This window comes from Miniopterus schreibersii (assembly GCF_964146895.1).
Source record: "Miniopterus schreibersii genome assembly, chromosome: 3".
NCBI classification, from domain to species: Eukaryota; Metazoa; Chordata; class Mammalia; order Chiroptera; family Miniopteridae; genus Miniopterus; species Miniopterus schreibersii.
Genome location: NC_138103.1, coordinates 70,315,633 through 70,328,492, shown reverse-complemented (window position 1 = coordinate 70,328,492; position 12,860 = coordinate 70,315,633). Strand labels below are relative to the sequence as shown.

General features: G+C 40.5%; 1 protein-coding gene across 2 annotated transcripts; it reads left to right on the top strand.

Moving 5' to 3' along the window:
- Positions 1–3,481: 3,481 nt before the first annotated feature.
- On the top strand, positions 3,482–11,270 carry CCNB1 (cyclin B1). 2 transcript variants are annotated; one of them, XM_081133491.1, is made up of 9 exons: positions 3,482–3,758; positions 4,359–4,529; positions 4,625–4,795; positions 6,521–6,703; positions 8,069–8,227; positions 8,420–8,656; positions 8,942–9,082; positions 9,707–9,817; positions 9,993–11,270. In XM_081133491.1, the coding sequence occupies exons 1-9, from the start codon at positions 3,738–3,740 to the stop codon at positions 10,098–10,100; spliced, it is 1,302 nt and encodes a 433-aa protein (XP_080989617.1). In that variant the 5' UTR covers positions 3,482–3,737; the 3' UTR covers positions 10,101–11,270. The 2 variants fall into 2 exon arrangements, with proteins under 2 accessions (XP_080989617.1, XP_080989618.1); XM_081133492.1 differs by lacking the exon at positions 8,942–9,082 and having other exon boundaries at positions 3,648–3,758; positions 9,993–10,228.
- Positions 11,271–12,860: the final 1,590 nt, after the last annotated feature.

The following is a 12,860-nucleotide window of genomic DNA, read 5'->3' as shown; positions in this document are numbered from 1 at the left end:
TAGCTTTTATTAATTTGTCTCTTTTTTTCTATTGAAATTGGCTTCTAAGGATTAGATATTAAGTGAACAAACAAGCTTAAGATAGTATCCAAAACAGAAGCCTGTTTATAGTTCGTTTGCCCCAAGAAAGGTGGTGGTGGCTCCTTAACAAACTTACTCATTTCTCTCCCTTCCCATTTCTCTCCCTTCCCTTTCTTTCCAAGTATTTTTTTCACTCATTACCATTTTAGGCTCTCATGATTTCCACTTAGAATAAACTTTATGTTTGTTATGATATAGATTTATTATTTCTATTACATGATAATTGATCAAACTTTAAACTTTTGTAATCACAGCAGAATAATGAAGCTATATATTATTAGATATGTGGAATCACATGGTATTTGTCTTTGTCTTATTTCATGTAGCATAATACCCTCTAGGTCCATCCTTGCTGTTGCAAGTCGCAAAACTTCATTCTTTTTTTATGGCTGAGTAATATCCCATTGTGTTTGTGTACATATATACCACATGGTATATCCACAAATGCATATACTATATCCATTTGTCTATCGATGGAAGATGGACACTTAGGTTGCTTCCATAGCTTGGATATTGTAAATCATGCTGCAATGATGCCTTTTTGAATTAGTGTTTTGGTTACTGCTCAATTTCATTAGTTACCTTGATCTCCTACCCCAAACCTGCTACCCCTTAAAAGCTGCTTATCTTTTAGTCTTCTGTGTTTCAATGACTCACAAAACCTGAGTCATCCTTTATTCCTTTCTCTCTAAACATGCAAGTCACCAGGACCCATTTCTAGAGCCCGTGCCTTTCCGCCTAGCACTGCCAGAACCACCCAAGCCATCACCTTTTGCCTGGCCTCCTATAACAGCCTCTTCAAGGCTCCCCTGGCTTCACTTTTTTCCTCTGCTTCCCTCCCTCCTCCTCCTAGCTTACATAATCTCCACAGTGATTAAGGCTATCTTTCTGAAGAATAAATTATGCCACACCTTGGTTTACAAGGACTTGTATAATTTTGCCCTTTCCAATTTCATCTCATCTGCACTGCCCCCTTCCCCAAACTCGAGCCACACTGGCTTTTCTGAACGTGACAAGCTCATTCTTGTCATTGGGTCTTCACCGGCTATTTTCTCTGTCTGGAATGTTCTTGTCATTTAGGCCTCAGCTTAAATGTCACCTTCTGAGACTGTCCCTGAACACTGTCTAAAGTAGCTACCAAGTCACTCTGTTTGTGTCACTTTTTTTCATTCTCTGCCTACCACTTAGTACTAGCTGATTTTTTTCACTTTACTTGATTACTTGTTTAGTCTCTCCTTCTCCTACCGAAATACAAGCTTTATGAGAGCAGGAATCTTGTCTATTTTGTTCAGAGCTGTATTATTAGCACCTACAAAAATGCCTGGTATGTACTGTCGACACTATCAACTTGGCTAAGGGAGAGAACACTGAGTAGTTCACTGAGGAGAAAAGTCAAGTTTTTAAGTGTTATAAAGAAAGGAGGTAATCCATGGTACTTATACTAATTAAGCATAACTAGCATTCTGTATAGAAATGAGTCTATATACATAGTTGTATGAAGTTAGCATGATATCTTAAGCTTCACACTCTAACCACTGACATTTTGGGCTGGAGAATTCTTGGGGGGTGGGGGCTGTCTTGTGCATTGTAGGATGTTTAGCAGCATCTCTGGTCTTTGCCCACTAGATTCCATTAGCATCTTCCCAGTTGTAACAATCAAAAATGCCTCCAGACATTGTCAAATGTCCCCTGTGGGATAAAATGTCCCTGGGTTGAGAACTACTGGATTAAAAGAATTTGCACTGTGCAATGGTCAGGGAGGGGTCTTCAATTAAATCTGGTAAAAAGGCCTGGCATCCTAGGGTCAAAATTTGTTTGTTTTTGGTTAATCCTCACCTGAGGATATTTTTTTCCATTGATTTTTTTGGAGAGAGTGGAAGGGAGGGAGGGGGGAGAGAGAGAAGCATCAATTGGTTGCCTCCCGCATTTGCCCAGACCAGGGCGAAGATCGAACCTGCAACCCAGATACATGCACTTGATGCCTGAGCCACACCAGCCAGGGTAAAGTTTTTTTTTATCACCTTCAAGCTAGTTGAAGCCTATGGCAATGAAACACCAGTTTCAACAGTTCCTAAGCAAGTGCTATGGTGAGGGAATGTGAAATCTATGGAGAAATTTGATGAGCATGGTCTTAAATTTATTAGCAAACAATTAGTTGCAATTTAAAAAAACTAGTAAATGTACAGTGAAGAAATCAGGCAAAATCTTAACCAAGTGGCCAAATTTAATCTCACTTATGATGGACAGATGAACATCATGTGTCTGCAGTGTTGATCCCCTAAGAACATGTCTATCACCTGTGTCATGGTATAACAGCTAAGAATGACAACCTTGATTTAAATCAGAAGAAACCACCATACACAAAATAAAGTTTTATTTTTAAAAAGTAGCAGAAGGTACTGTATCCTTTAAAAACAAATGTTGTAAAAGACAAAGAAAAGCTGTGAGAACTATTCCAGGAGGCTACAGAGACATAACATCTGACCTTAGACTGGATCATAGACTGGATCATGTACTGGAGGAGGGAAAATGCTATAGAGGATATTACTAGGTCAACTGACAAAAATGGGTTATCAACTAGGTTGAATAAAATATAATAAAGTAAAATTTTGAAGTTATTAACTGTATATGGATATGAAACAGAAAATCTCTTTTTCTTAGGATACACACACTGCATAATTAAAGGATAAAAGGTCGTAATATATAACTCTGCAATGTTTCTGGGGGGAAAAAATTATATACAGTTTATCCATAGAGAGAGGAAGGAAGTGATGGAGTAAATGGGTTAAGACGTTAAAGATAGCTGAATCTGGGTAAAGGGTATACGTATGTTTATAATATTTTTGTTTACAGTTTTTCTATTTGAAATTATTTCAAAAAGCTAAAACAAAAGGTTTGGCTTTGGAAAACAATTTGAAGTAATCTGGCAGCTTAAGAAATTGGCAATATCCTTATGATACAATTAGCATTGTGGAAATATCACGGATTCCACCCCCACCCCACCCCCCAAAACACCTACATTTTTGTCCCCACGGTACTAACTTGTGATCCTGGGAAAGTCACCTAAAGCTTCTCTGGGCTTCAGTTCCTCCGGAGTGCAGCTGGAAAGAGCGAATGAAAAAATGCGTATCACAGCCTTTCTGGTTCCATCCACATGTATATGTGGGGAGAGGGGGGAGCGTGTATACATTATACTTAAAGTGTGAGCAATAAACAGGCCTAGAGACATGCTGCCCCTCCGGCTTCTCAACCCGCGGCCGCGCCACTGGCCCCCTTCCCAGGCCTCGCGGCCGTGCCCTGGGCTCCAGCAGGCGGCGCGCAGGCTCGCCTCGCCCGGCCCGAGGGCGCAGGCGCCGAGCCAGACCCGGGGCCGCCCCAGCCTCGCTCTGGCCCCGCCCCCTCTCGAACTCCGTCGCGGGATCGCCGTGGAAACGCATTCTCGGGGAACCGGCAGCCGCCAATGGGAAGGGAGCGAGTGCCACGAACAGGCCAATGAGGAGGGAGCGGTGCGGAGTTTAAATCCGAGGCCTGGCCCGCATCGCCGGGCGTGCTGCGGAGAACGGTTGTCGGTCTGTGTTGGGTTCAGGTCAGGCTCCTCCGGGCCGTCCCGTGTCCTGCTTCTCCCGACTGAGCTGCTGCCTGGTGCAAAGGAAGCCATGGCGCTGCGGGTCACCAGGGTGAGCTGCTGCGACGCTCGACAGACGCGGCCTTTCTCGCCGCGCGTTCTCTCCCGGTCTCGCCAGCCGGAGCCCCCCGGGCGGGAGCACACCCAGGCCGGGATTTGGGGAGGAGGATAGGGGTGTCGGTGGGCCCCTGGCATGGTGGGGCGGTTTGGAGGTATGACCGACGGAGAGAGGAGGAGACAGAGGTCTGGAGGGGCCTTGGATAAATATTGGGGGAGCAGGGGGGGAGGGTCGACGGGAAGCCTTTTCTAAAAGATGACGGAGGTTCCCTGTGTGGCTCCCACCGACTGCCTTAACTCCCTTCCCGGAGAGAACGAAGGTGCGGGCAATTGGAGACCTTTTTTATTTCCTTTCAAATGTAAATTCGTGGTATTTCTGGGCCGGCCGGGACTCAACGAGCAGTCCCCCTATTCGCGGGTGTAGAGGTTCTGGGAGGAAACTGACTTGTCACAGTCTTAGCCTAGACCCTGCAACCCGGGTTTCCTGGTTCACAGCCAACTTCCCTCATTAAGAGCCTCCCTTTTGGCTCGTCTTAACCCCCGACTCACCCTAACCTGTCTGGGCCAACTCTCTACGTGGTCTTGCTTTTTTCAGAACACGAAAATTAATGCTGAAAATAAGGCTAAGATCAGTATAGCAGGCGCAAAGCGCGTGCCTGTGGCCACTGCTGCAGCCTCCAAGGCCGGACTGCGGCCAAGAACAGCGCTTGGAGACATCGCTAACAATGTCAGTGAACAGCCACAGGCCAAATTGCCTCTGAAAAAGGTAACTACCTGCCTGATCCAACTTATCTGTAAAAGCCCACCTTCCAACTGTGACCCTGACGGAGAAACATTCCATTCTCTCCCATTCATCCACAGGAGGCAAAAACTTTAGCTGCTGGAAAAGTTATTGCTAAAAAGCTACCAAAACCTCTGGAAAAGGCACTGGAGCCCATACCTGTGCCTGTGCCTGTGCCTGTGCCCGACCCGGCACCGGAGCCAGAACCTGAGCCTGTGAAAGAAGAAAAACTTTCTCCTGAGCCTATTTTGGTAAACTTATTTTACTATTTTCGAGTCTGTTGATTGTTTCTTTCCGAACCTCATTTTACTGTAATGCACGGAATAGCATCTGAATAGTGATAATAGTAGCATTTATAGAGTACTCTGTGAAACACTAAATGCATTAATTCACATAATCTTATACTCTCTTAGCTAGTATTCTACTTTGTAGGTAAATATGTTCTAGAGTCATGTCTAATCAGTGGCACATGGTGGATTCAAGCCCCGGCTCCTGCAGCTTCACAATCTGTGCTTTTTTGTTGTTAAATCCTCACCCGAGGATATTTTTTCCATTGATTTTTTTAGAGAGAGTGGAAGGGAGAGGGGGAGAGAGAGAGAGAAGCGTCCATGTAAAAGAGAGACATCGATTGGTTGCCTCCCGCACACGACCCTTCTGCCCACGGGCTGAGCTCTACCCACTGAGTACACTGGCCTGGGCACAACCTATGCTTTTAATCACTTTGTTCACGGTATTAAGTGGTAGCTTCCTGGACCAAAGATTGAGCTGTCTTTGGTACAAATCATCTCTGACTAGAATTTATTGACTGAAACACAAATTGTTCTCTTTAATATATTTTTTACTCACTAATTAATAATTAATAAGCCTGTAACAATGGTGTAAAGCAGAAAGAAAATATAACTCTTCAGGGAATAGGTGAGAAGATGAGTTAGTTAACAGCCTCAAAAACCAAGAATTAAGCAAATGTATCTACTGTGAAGGAAGAACAAGCCATTTGGGAGAGGCTGCTTTGCTGAAATTACAATGAACTGCATCCTGAAGCTCTAATTTTAAAAGCTTAGTAAAACCGGTTGGGAAACTCTGTAAATGTCATTCAGCCTGGCTTATATCTAAGGGTATAAGATTGAAGGCTATTGCTTTAATATTGACCTTCTGGACATAGCACATGAAACCTGTAGCATGCACAGTCTTTAATTGGTCATGCCACACTACCTGCGGTTTCCTTGAAAGTCCCATACTATACTGACTCTTGCCTTTGCTTTCACACTAGTTGAAAATGCCTTTCCCACTCTCTTTCTTTTAGCTAATAATCTTTTAAGCCTTCAAAATATATCCGATATCAACTCCTGAAGCTTTACCATACTTCCCCCACCCCAATTACTGTTCCTAGAATAACTGTCCTTATTTCATTTGCTTCTTCTAAATGCAAAGCCCCTTGAGGACATCATGAAGTCAGTGCCTAGCACAGAGCTTGGCTTGAAGAAAGTGTTCAATGAATGAACAGTGGAGTAACTGGAGTTTGAAGGAAATGGTTAATGAAGTCAGTTAATTAGTAGTCAGGACAGAATTTGTGTTCTCTTGAGCAGTGACACGCAGCCCATGTTTTGAAATAAAGGTGAAAGACTGATGTGTAATTCATTTGGAGTAACTTACAGGACACTAATAAAGAGATTTGTTACTTATCAACTTCCTTTGGAGGAACGTCCAGAATGTGAAATTATTTGCTTCTCTGTTTCACCTGTTCACATTTAGATTGTGCTGACTTCAAATTGGCTCACTCAACTTGGCATTTCACTTCATATAAATTATTTTCTGAAGAGAAATCTAATAAATGTAAAAAGATACTTTTCTTTAAGGAAATGAATTACATGACTATTCAGCAAATGATCTCTTTAGTTAGAACCAATAATCTGATTTTTATTCCCAGATTGTATGCTCCTCTTTACTATTGATTCAAAAGGTCTCTCTGTTTCAAGGTTGATAATCCCTCTCCAAGCCCAATGGAAACGTCTGGCTGTGCCCCTGCCGAAGAATATCTGTGTCAGGCTTTCTCTGATGTAATTCTTGCAGTGAATGATGTGGATGCAGAAGATGGAGCTGATCCAAACCTTTGTAGTGAATATGTGAAAGACATCTATACTTATCTGAGACAACTTGAGGTCAGTATTATGATTAGGATCTTTGTTTTTTCTAAACTCCATCTAGGATTATTAAAGATATTTTCCATTAACAGTTTACAATAACTCAAGCAGGATGTGAGAAAAACATTTAACAGTATATTCCACTTTCAAATTCTCCTTCATGGAATATGAGGGGGGGAAAGTCACTAAACAAACCAATGAAGTCTTTATTTGCCATTTTGAACAAGGAAAGTTGATAGTGAAAGTAGATACTACCATGGCTGTTTCTAAGGGGAAGTCCGCAGATTGAATGATATATTTATATCCATCACAGTTAGGAGCTGGCAAGTCCCAGACTCTGGGTTTAAGGAGGATAACAGCCAGGAGGTAGATGGTAAAGGAGGAAAGGATGGAAAAACTGTAGCCACCCCAACATAGGCGTTGGGGGGTCAGTGTGGCTGATCACCCCAACACAGGCATTGGGGGTCAGTGTGGCTGATCACCCCAACACAGGGCATTTGGGGTCATTGTAGCTGATCACCTCAATACAAGGCATTTGGGGGTCAGTGTGGCTGATGTGCATGCAATATCAGGGAAACTATTCTTTGTGTCCAAGAGTACACTCAAAAACTAAAGTTTTTGAAACTTTCCATTAGTGGCATTTGTCCTCCCCCCCCCCAACCCACCCCAAAAAAAGAGGCATTCTGTATGCTAATATAAGCTATACAGTTACCAGATGTACCCAATTTTTTGTAATGAGTGCTCTTCCTTTGGCATCATTAACATCATCAGTCTCTGGCCTGTTTCTTTGGGGCATCTCCATTTTCTACACGATTGTCCTGCAAGATGACTTCCTCCTCGTCAGGACCAGCTTTCTGCTTTGGTTTTCTTCTCCCTTCTGAAAGTTTGTTCTAACTTTAGAGAAGTGGATTTAGCAGATGTATGTGCTGCTCCTTGATGGTTCATTCTCCTTATCTATGGTGTTTTGGGGGATTAAACCATGGGGCAGGAGAAGGGTAGCACATGGGTTCCAGCTGACCTGAGAGCTGCTGCTATTCTCTACTTCATAAAGCTCAAGTCTGGGTTTAGAGTTAGGAGAAGAGATTGGAGATGATAGTAGGGGATCTCTATTGGGGAAGAAGTGGGTACAGGGCGTGGGCCAGTAGCGGCGATGGAAAAGTGAATGTAGATCGGCCAATATGAAAAACCTGTCACACTGTGCTATTTAATGTCTTTGTACTTTTTCCTTCAGTGATAGAGCTGTTTGTAGTGACCATATGAATAATTGAGTTAATTACTGCTAGATTCTAAATGCTCCAGAGCTATTCTGTGGTGACTAATATTTCTGCTCAGAAATGTCACCTGGAGTCTTGCTTCTAATAAAAATCAGCATTTCTTCTGCAGGAAGAGCAAGCAGTCAGACCAAAATACCTTCTGGGTCGTGAAGTCACTGGAAACATGAGAGCCATCCTAATTGATTGGCTGGTGCAGGTTCAAATGAAATTTAGGTTACTGCAGGAGACCATGTACATGACTGTTTCCATTATTGACCGGTTCATGCAGGTGAGCTTAATTCCATAATTGAGGGTTCTTCCTTCCAGGGGCCTGAGTCATAAAAAAACACCTTTTCAGCTAAAATCTGTATCGAGTATCATAGAGATTTTGCTCTGGCAGTATGTTTTCCCACCTCTTTCATAGCTCTGTGTCTCCTCAAATACATATTACTTACTCATCCAGTTGAAATTCCCATTGCAGAATAATTCTGTGCCCAAGAAGATGCTGCAGCTGGTTGGTGTCACTGCCATGTTTGTTGCCAGCAAATATGAAGAAATGTACCCTCCAGAAATCGGTGACTTTGCCTTTGTGACTGACAACACTTACACTAAGCTCCAAATCAGACAGATGGAAATGAAGATTCTGAGAGCTTTAAATTTTTGTCTGGGTCGCCCTCTACCCCTGCATTTCCTTCGGAGAGCATCTAAGATTGGAGAGGTATAGATCTCTTGAGGAACGTTTGGTGTGGTACATTAGAGAATCCTGCTGACCAAGCAGATGTAATTCAACTGTCTTATACCTAACTAGATGGGAAAGGGACACAAGCATATTCTTTATTTCCATTTAGGCTGTATGTTTAATATTATTAAGGCCTTCTATGGGTAATTGCACTTGAGAGTTTATAGGAAACCATTTGTAGCTACAGTTATGGGCATACTGGTTATTGCCAAGGCAAAGTTTTCTGACAGAAGCTCAGTGACTTGTGTGTGGATTCTGTTCCAGGTTGATGTGGAGCAACATACTTTGGCCAAATACCTGATGGAACTAACTATGTTAGACTATGATATGGTGCACTTTCCTCCTTCTCAGATTGCAGCAGGAGCTTTTTGTTTAGCGCTGAAAATTCTCGATAATGGTGAATGGGTAAGCTCTGTCCCACAGACTTAGGTTGCCCTAAGCTTTTAAATTGTAAATAGTATTTGCCTGAATACAGAACTGTTTTCATTAAAGGACAATTCAAATGGTTCCCAAATATGGCATCTACAGAGGGAATGATTAAAAATGATATCCCGTTTGTGATGTCTTCATATAATGTTTTCATTTCATTGCCTAGTTTTATCTTTCTATATCCCTTTGAGAAAGACAGAGCAGCTGCTACTCGTTACAGGTGGAGAAGTATGAGCCGGTCAAATGATATACTAAAAATTTATTCATTCGTTGATTGAACAAGTATTTCTATGCCATGTGCTACTCTAGGCCTAGGAATAGAACTATAAGAAAGTGGGCCTCAAGGAATTTGGAGTCTAGGTTTGGGATGGACAAGTTAGCAATTACAAGTGTATCGGTTTGAGCACATTAGTGTATAAGCACGGGATCCTAGAGAAGCATGAAAGGAGTGCCCAGGGAAGAGGGGGTCTTAAGCTTGTCTTAAATTTCAATTCTAAGCATATACAGTATCCATCTCCATACCGTACTCTTGAATAACATCTAAAAATGTTATGAAAACCATTGTTGATAAGCATTATTAACAGTAACTCTTATTGTCAGACACCAGTTCTACAGCATTACCTGTCATACACTGAAGATTCCCTTCTTGTTGTCATGCAACACCTCGCTAAGAACATAGTCATGGTGAATCGTGGGCTTACAAAGCACATGGTAAGTCAATCAGTGACAGGATGTTGTGGGGAAGTGAAAATAAAATAAATAAGACTTCATCCCTGCAAATGCATAGCTTATTTTTAAGGACTTGGTGTTTTATGTGAATACCTGTACCACTGGATCTTATGTTTTCCTCTTTTCTTTCATTAATTAGTATTCTTTTCTCTTCCAGACTATCAAGAACAAGTATGCCACGTCTAAGCATGCTAAAATCAGCACTCTAGCACAGCTGAATTCAGCACTAGTTCAAGATTTAGCCAAGGCTGTGGCGAAGGTGTAACTTGTAAACTTGAGTTGGAGTACTGTAATACCTGCAAATGCAATTGGCACCATGTGCTATCTGTATATATTATATGTTACATTGACTTACTTTTAATAAAGCTGTGGTCCTTTTTACCTATACCTTAATTCATTTGAATGTGGCTACTTCCTACTCTAGGATACCTTAAAAGGTGTGTTAAAGACATGGTGGGGAATATAGAATATAAAAAGTGCTTTCAATTAACCTGGGGGACCCAACTAATATATATAATTGTTGCTTATATGGTTTTTGTTTTATGTACCTGGCTTTTACTTTAATATAAATAACTGAGGTCATGAAGGCATTCAAAACTCTTAGTTCCATAGGGCATACTGCATGTAAGTCCAGTGATCTTAGAGAATCTGCTGCCTGCTTGGTTCTACTCAAGTAAAAGTCTGCCACCTCATCCCCAGTCCCCCTGTCTTCTGTTTCTTGTGGTGGTTGCTGCCAGTAATTCTAATAATCTACTTTTACCACTATTTCTTAAATTACCAAATTTAGTATCAATTTTTTAACTTTGAAAAATAAGAACTTTAATTCTAAACCTAACCTACTTGACTTTTTATTGGTTGAGAAAGTAAAAGGGGCTCCTTAAATATACAAAAGTACTATATCTTTAAAAGTTTATTTTACCTGTGCCCCCCCCCCCCCAACTTCTCAATTTCTCTACCTGGAGGATGTTAACAGTTGGGATGTATCCTATCATGACTTCTATAAACATAGACATGGGTGTAAATTGTGGAGGTGTTTAAAAATGGAATCATTCTACATACTCAGCAATTCTTTCTAACATGTATAGGCCTTACCTATATTCCATAGTATGCTATAATGTATTCAGTCTCCTGTTGACATTCAGGTTTTTTCTGTGCCACTATAGACAATGCTGTTTATCGTTAAATACCATGTCTTTTTTTATGTACACTTGTGTTCTGCAAAGAGTGTGTTCTCATTTCTAGCGGATGCTGCCAGATGACTTTCTCAATGTCATCAATGTGCAAAAGTGCTTGTTTTCTCTCCAGTCATGCCAGAACTAAAGTAATCATTCTCTTCAATTTCTGTGAATTTGGCAAAAAAAAATTCTACCTTGTTTGCTGTTTTATTTTATGCTTCTAATGGCTACTTGAATAAATTGTTGTCTACTAACATCAATATGTAAGGCTTTGCCAGTTTGTCACTTGCCCTTTGACTATTTTTGCTGTCATTTGCCATGCAGACACTTAAAGTTTTTATATGATTAAGTCTACTTTTTTCTGTAGTTGCTTTTGGATTTTCAGTGTTAAGGTCAACTCCATCTGAAAACCATAAATACCATCTAAAACTAAAAAAATTTCCCATTTAGATCTCTAATCACTGTGGTATGAGGTAGGATTCTTCCAGATGGATGCCTATTCATGCCAGAACCATGTTATTAAAATCACCTCCAACTGAACTGAAACATCAATGCCCATCTGCTGCTCCCTGATCTTATTTTTCCTGTGATAAACTTAATGTAAAACTATATGACCTGGTAAGATAAGGCTACCACTATTTTCAAATATGTGGGGGCAATTTTCAAACATATGAACTTTAATATTAGGTTGTTACCAAGAAGCTTTTGAGATTTTGCTGTACATTATGTATATTATGTACATTATGCACTGGTTTCAAATGGACTGACATTGTCCTCCTACCCGGAAGCACTTTTCTACATCAAGTCTCGTTGCATACCCTTAAATACAATGTCAGAATTTATATAATTGCTGCACTTTTCTTGCCAAGTTTATTTTTTTTGTCTACCAATGGTTTAGCATCAGTTTCTCCACAAATGAGTGTTGAGTGATGGGTTGTCAAGTTTATTACTGGGTTTAAGGTTTTTTTGTCATTATTATAAATAGAATCTAATTTTCACTTTATTTTTATTGCTAGTTGAATTTTTCTTACCCAGCTGACATCAATTTTCTTTCTTGATTTGTTTTTAGTGGAGTTTTCTAGGCCTTAAATCCAAAAATTTTATTTTTTAATGTTTATGGTATTTGTTATATTAGAACCTCCAAAATAATCATTGGTAATAGGTAGATCCATGTCTTGTTCCTGGATTGGACATCCCAAGTTTTTTTTCTTTTTTCATCATTATTTTTTAAAGCAAGGGTAATAATGTTGAAAGTAAACTAATAGGTTGGTTTTTTTTTTTAATTTTATTGATTTCAGAGAGGAAGGGAGAGGGAGACAGAAACATCAATGATGAAAGTCATTGATCAGCTGCCTCCTGCACGCCCCACAACTAGACCAAGCCGGCAACCCAACCATGTGCCAACCAGGAATCGAACCTCTATCTCCTGGATCATAGGTCAACACTCAACTACTGAGCTATGCTGGTCCGGCCTAATATGTATTCTTAAATCATTTATTCGCCATAGTAAGAGGGGACATCACAAGTATTTTTACCATTTAATATTTTTGCTGTTAGTCTTTAAGTATTTTTCTATTCATTTAGAGTTGTTATAGGCAAGCTGTGGAACTTCATTTACATTTTCAGCTTATGATATCTTTAGGGTTTTTTCTTTTGATACAATATTCCATGTTAGAGGTTTCCTAAAGTGTAATGAATTCTTGCTCGTGATATTTAATCTGTTAATATTTCATCTTTAAAATTTTGCATCTCATTTGGGAAAATGGCTGTTTTTGTTGCTACCTTTTTTGGTTTTTGTCTATTTTACCACCTTAAAGGTAGGTTAAAGAGATTTTCATCTTCAAGTCTTT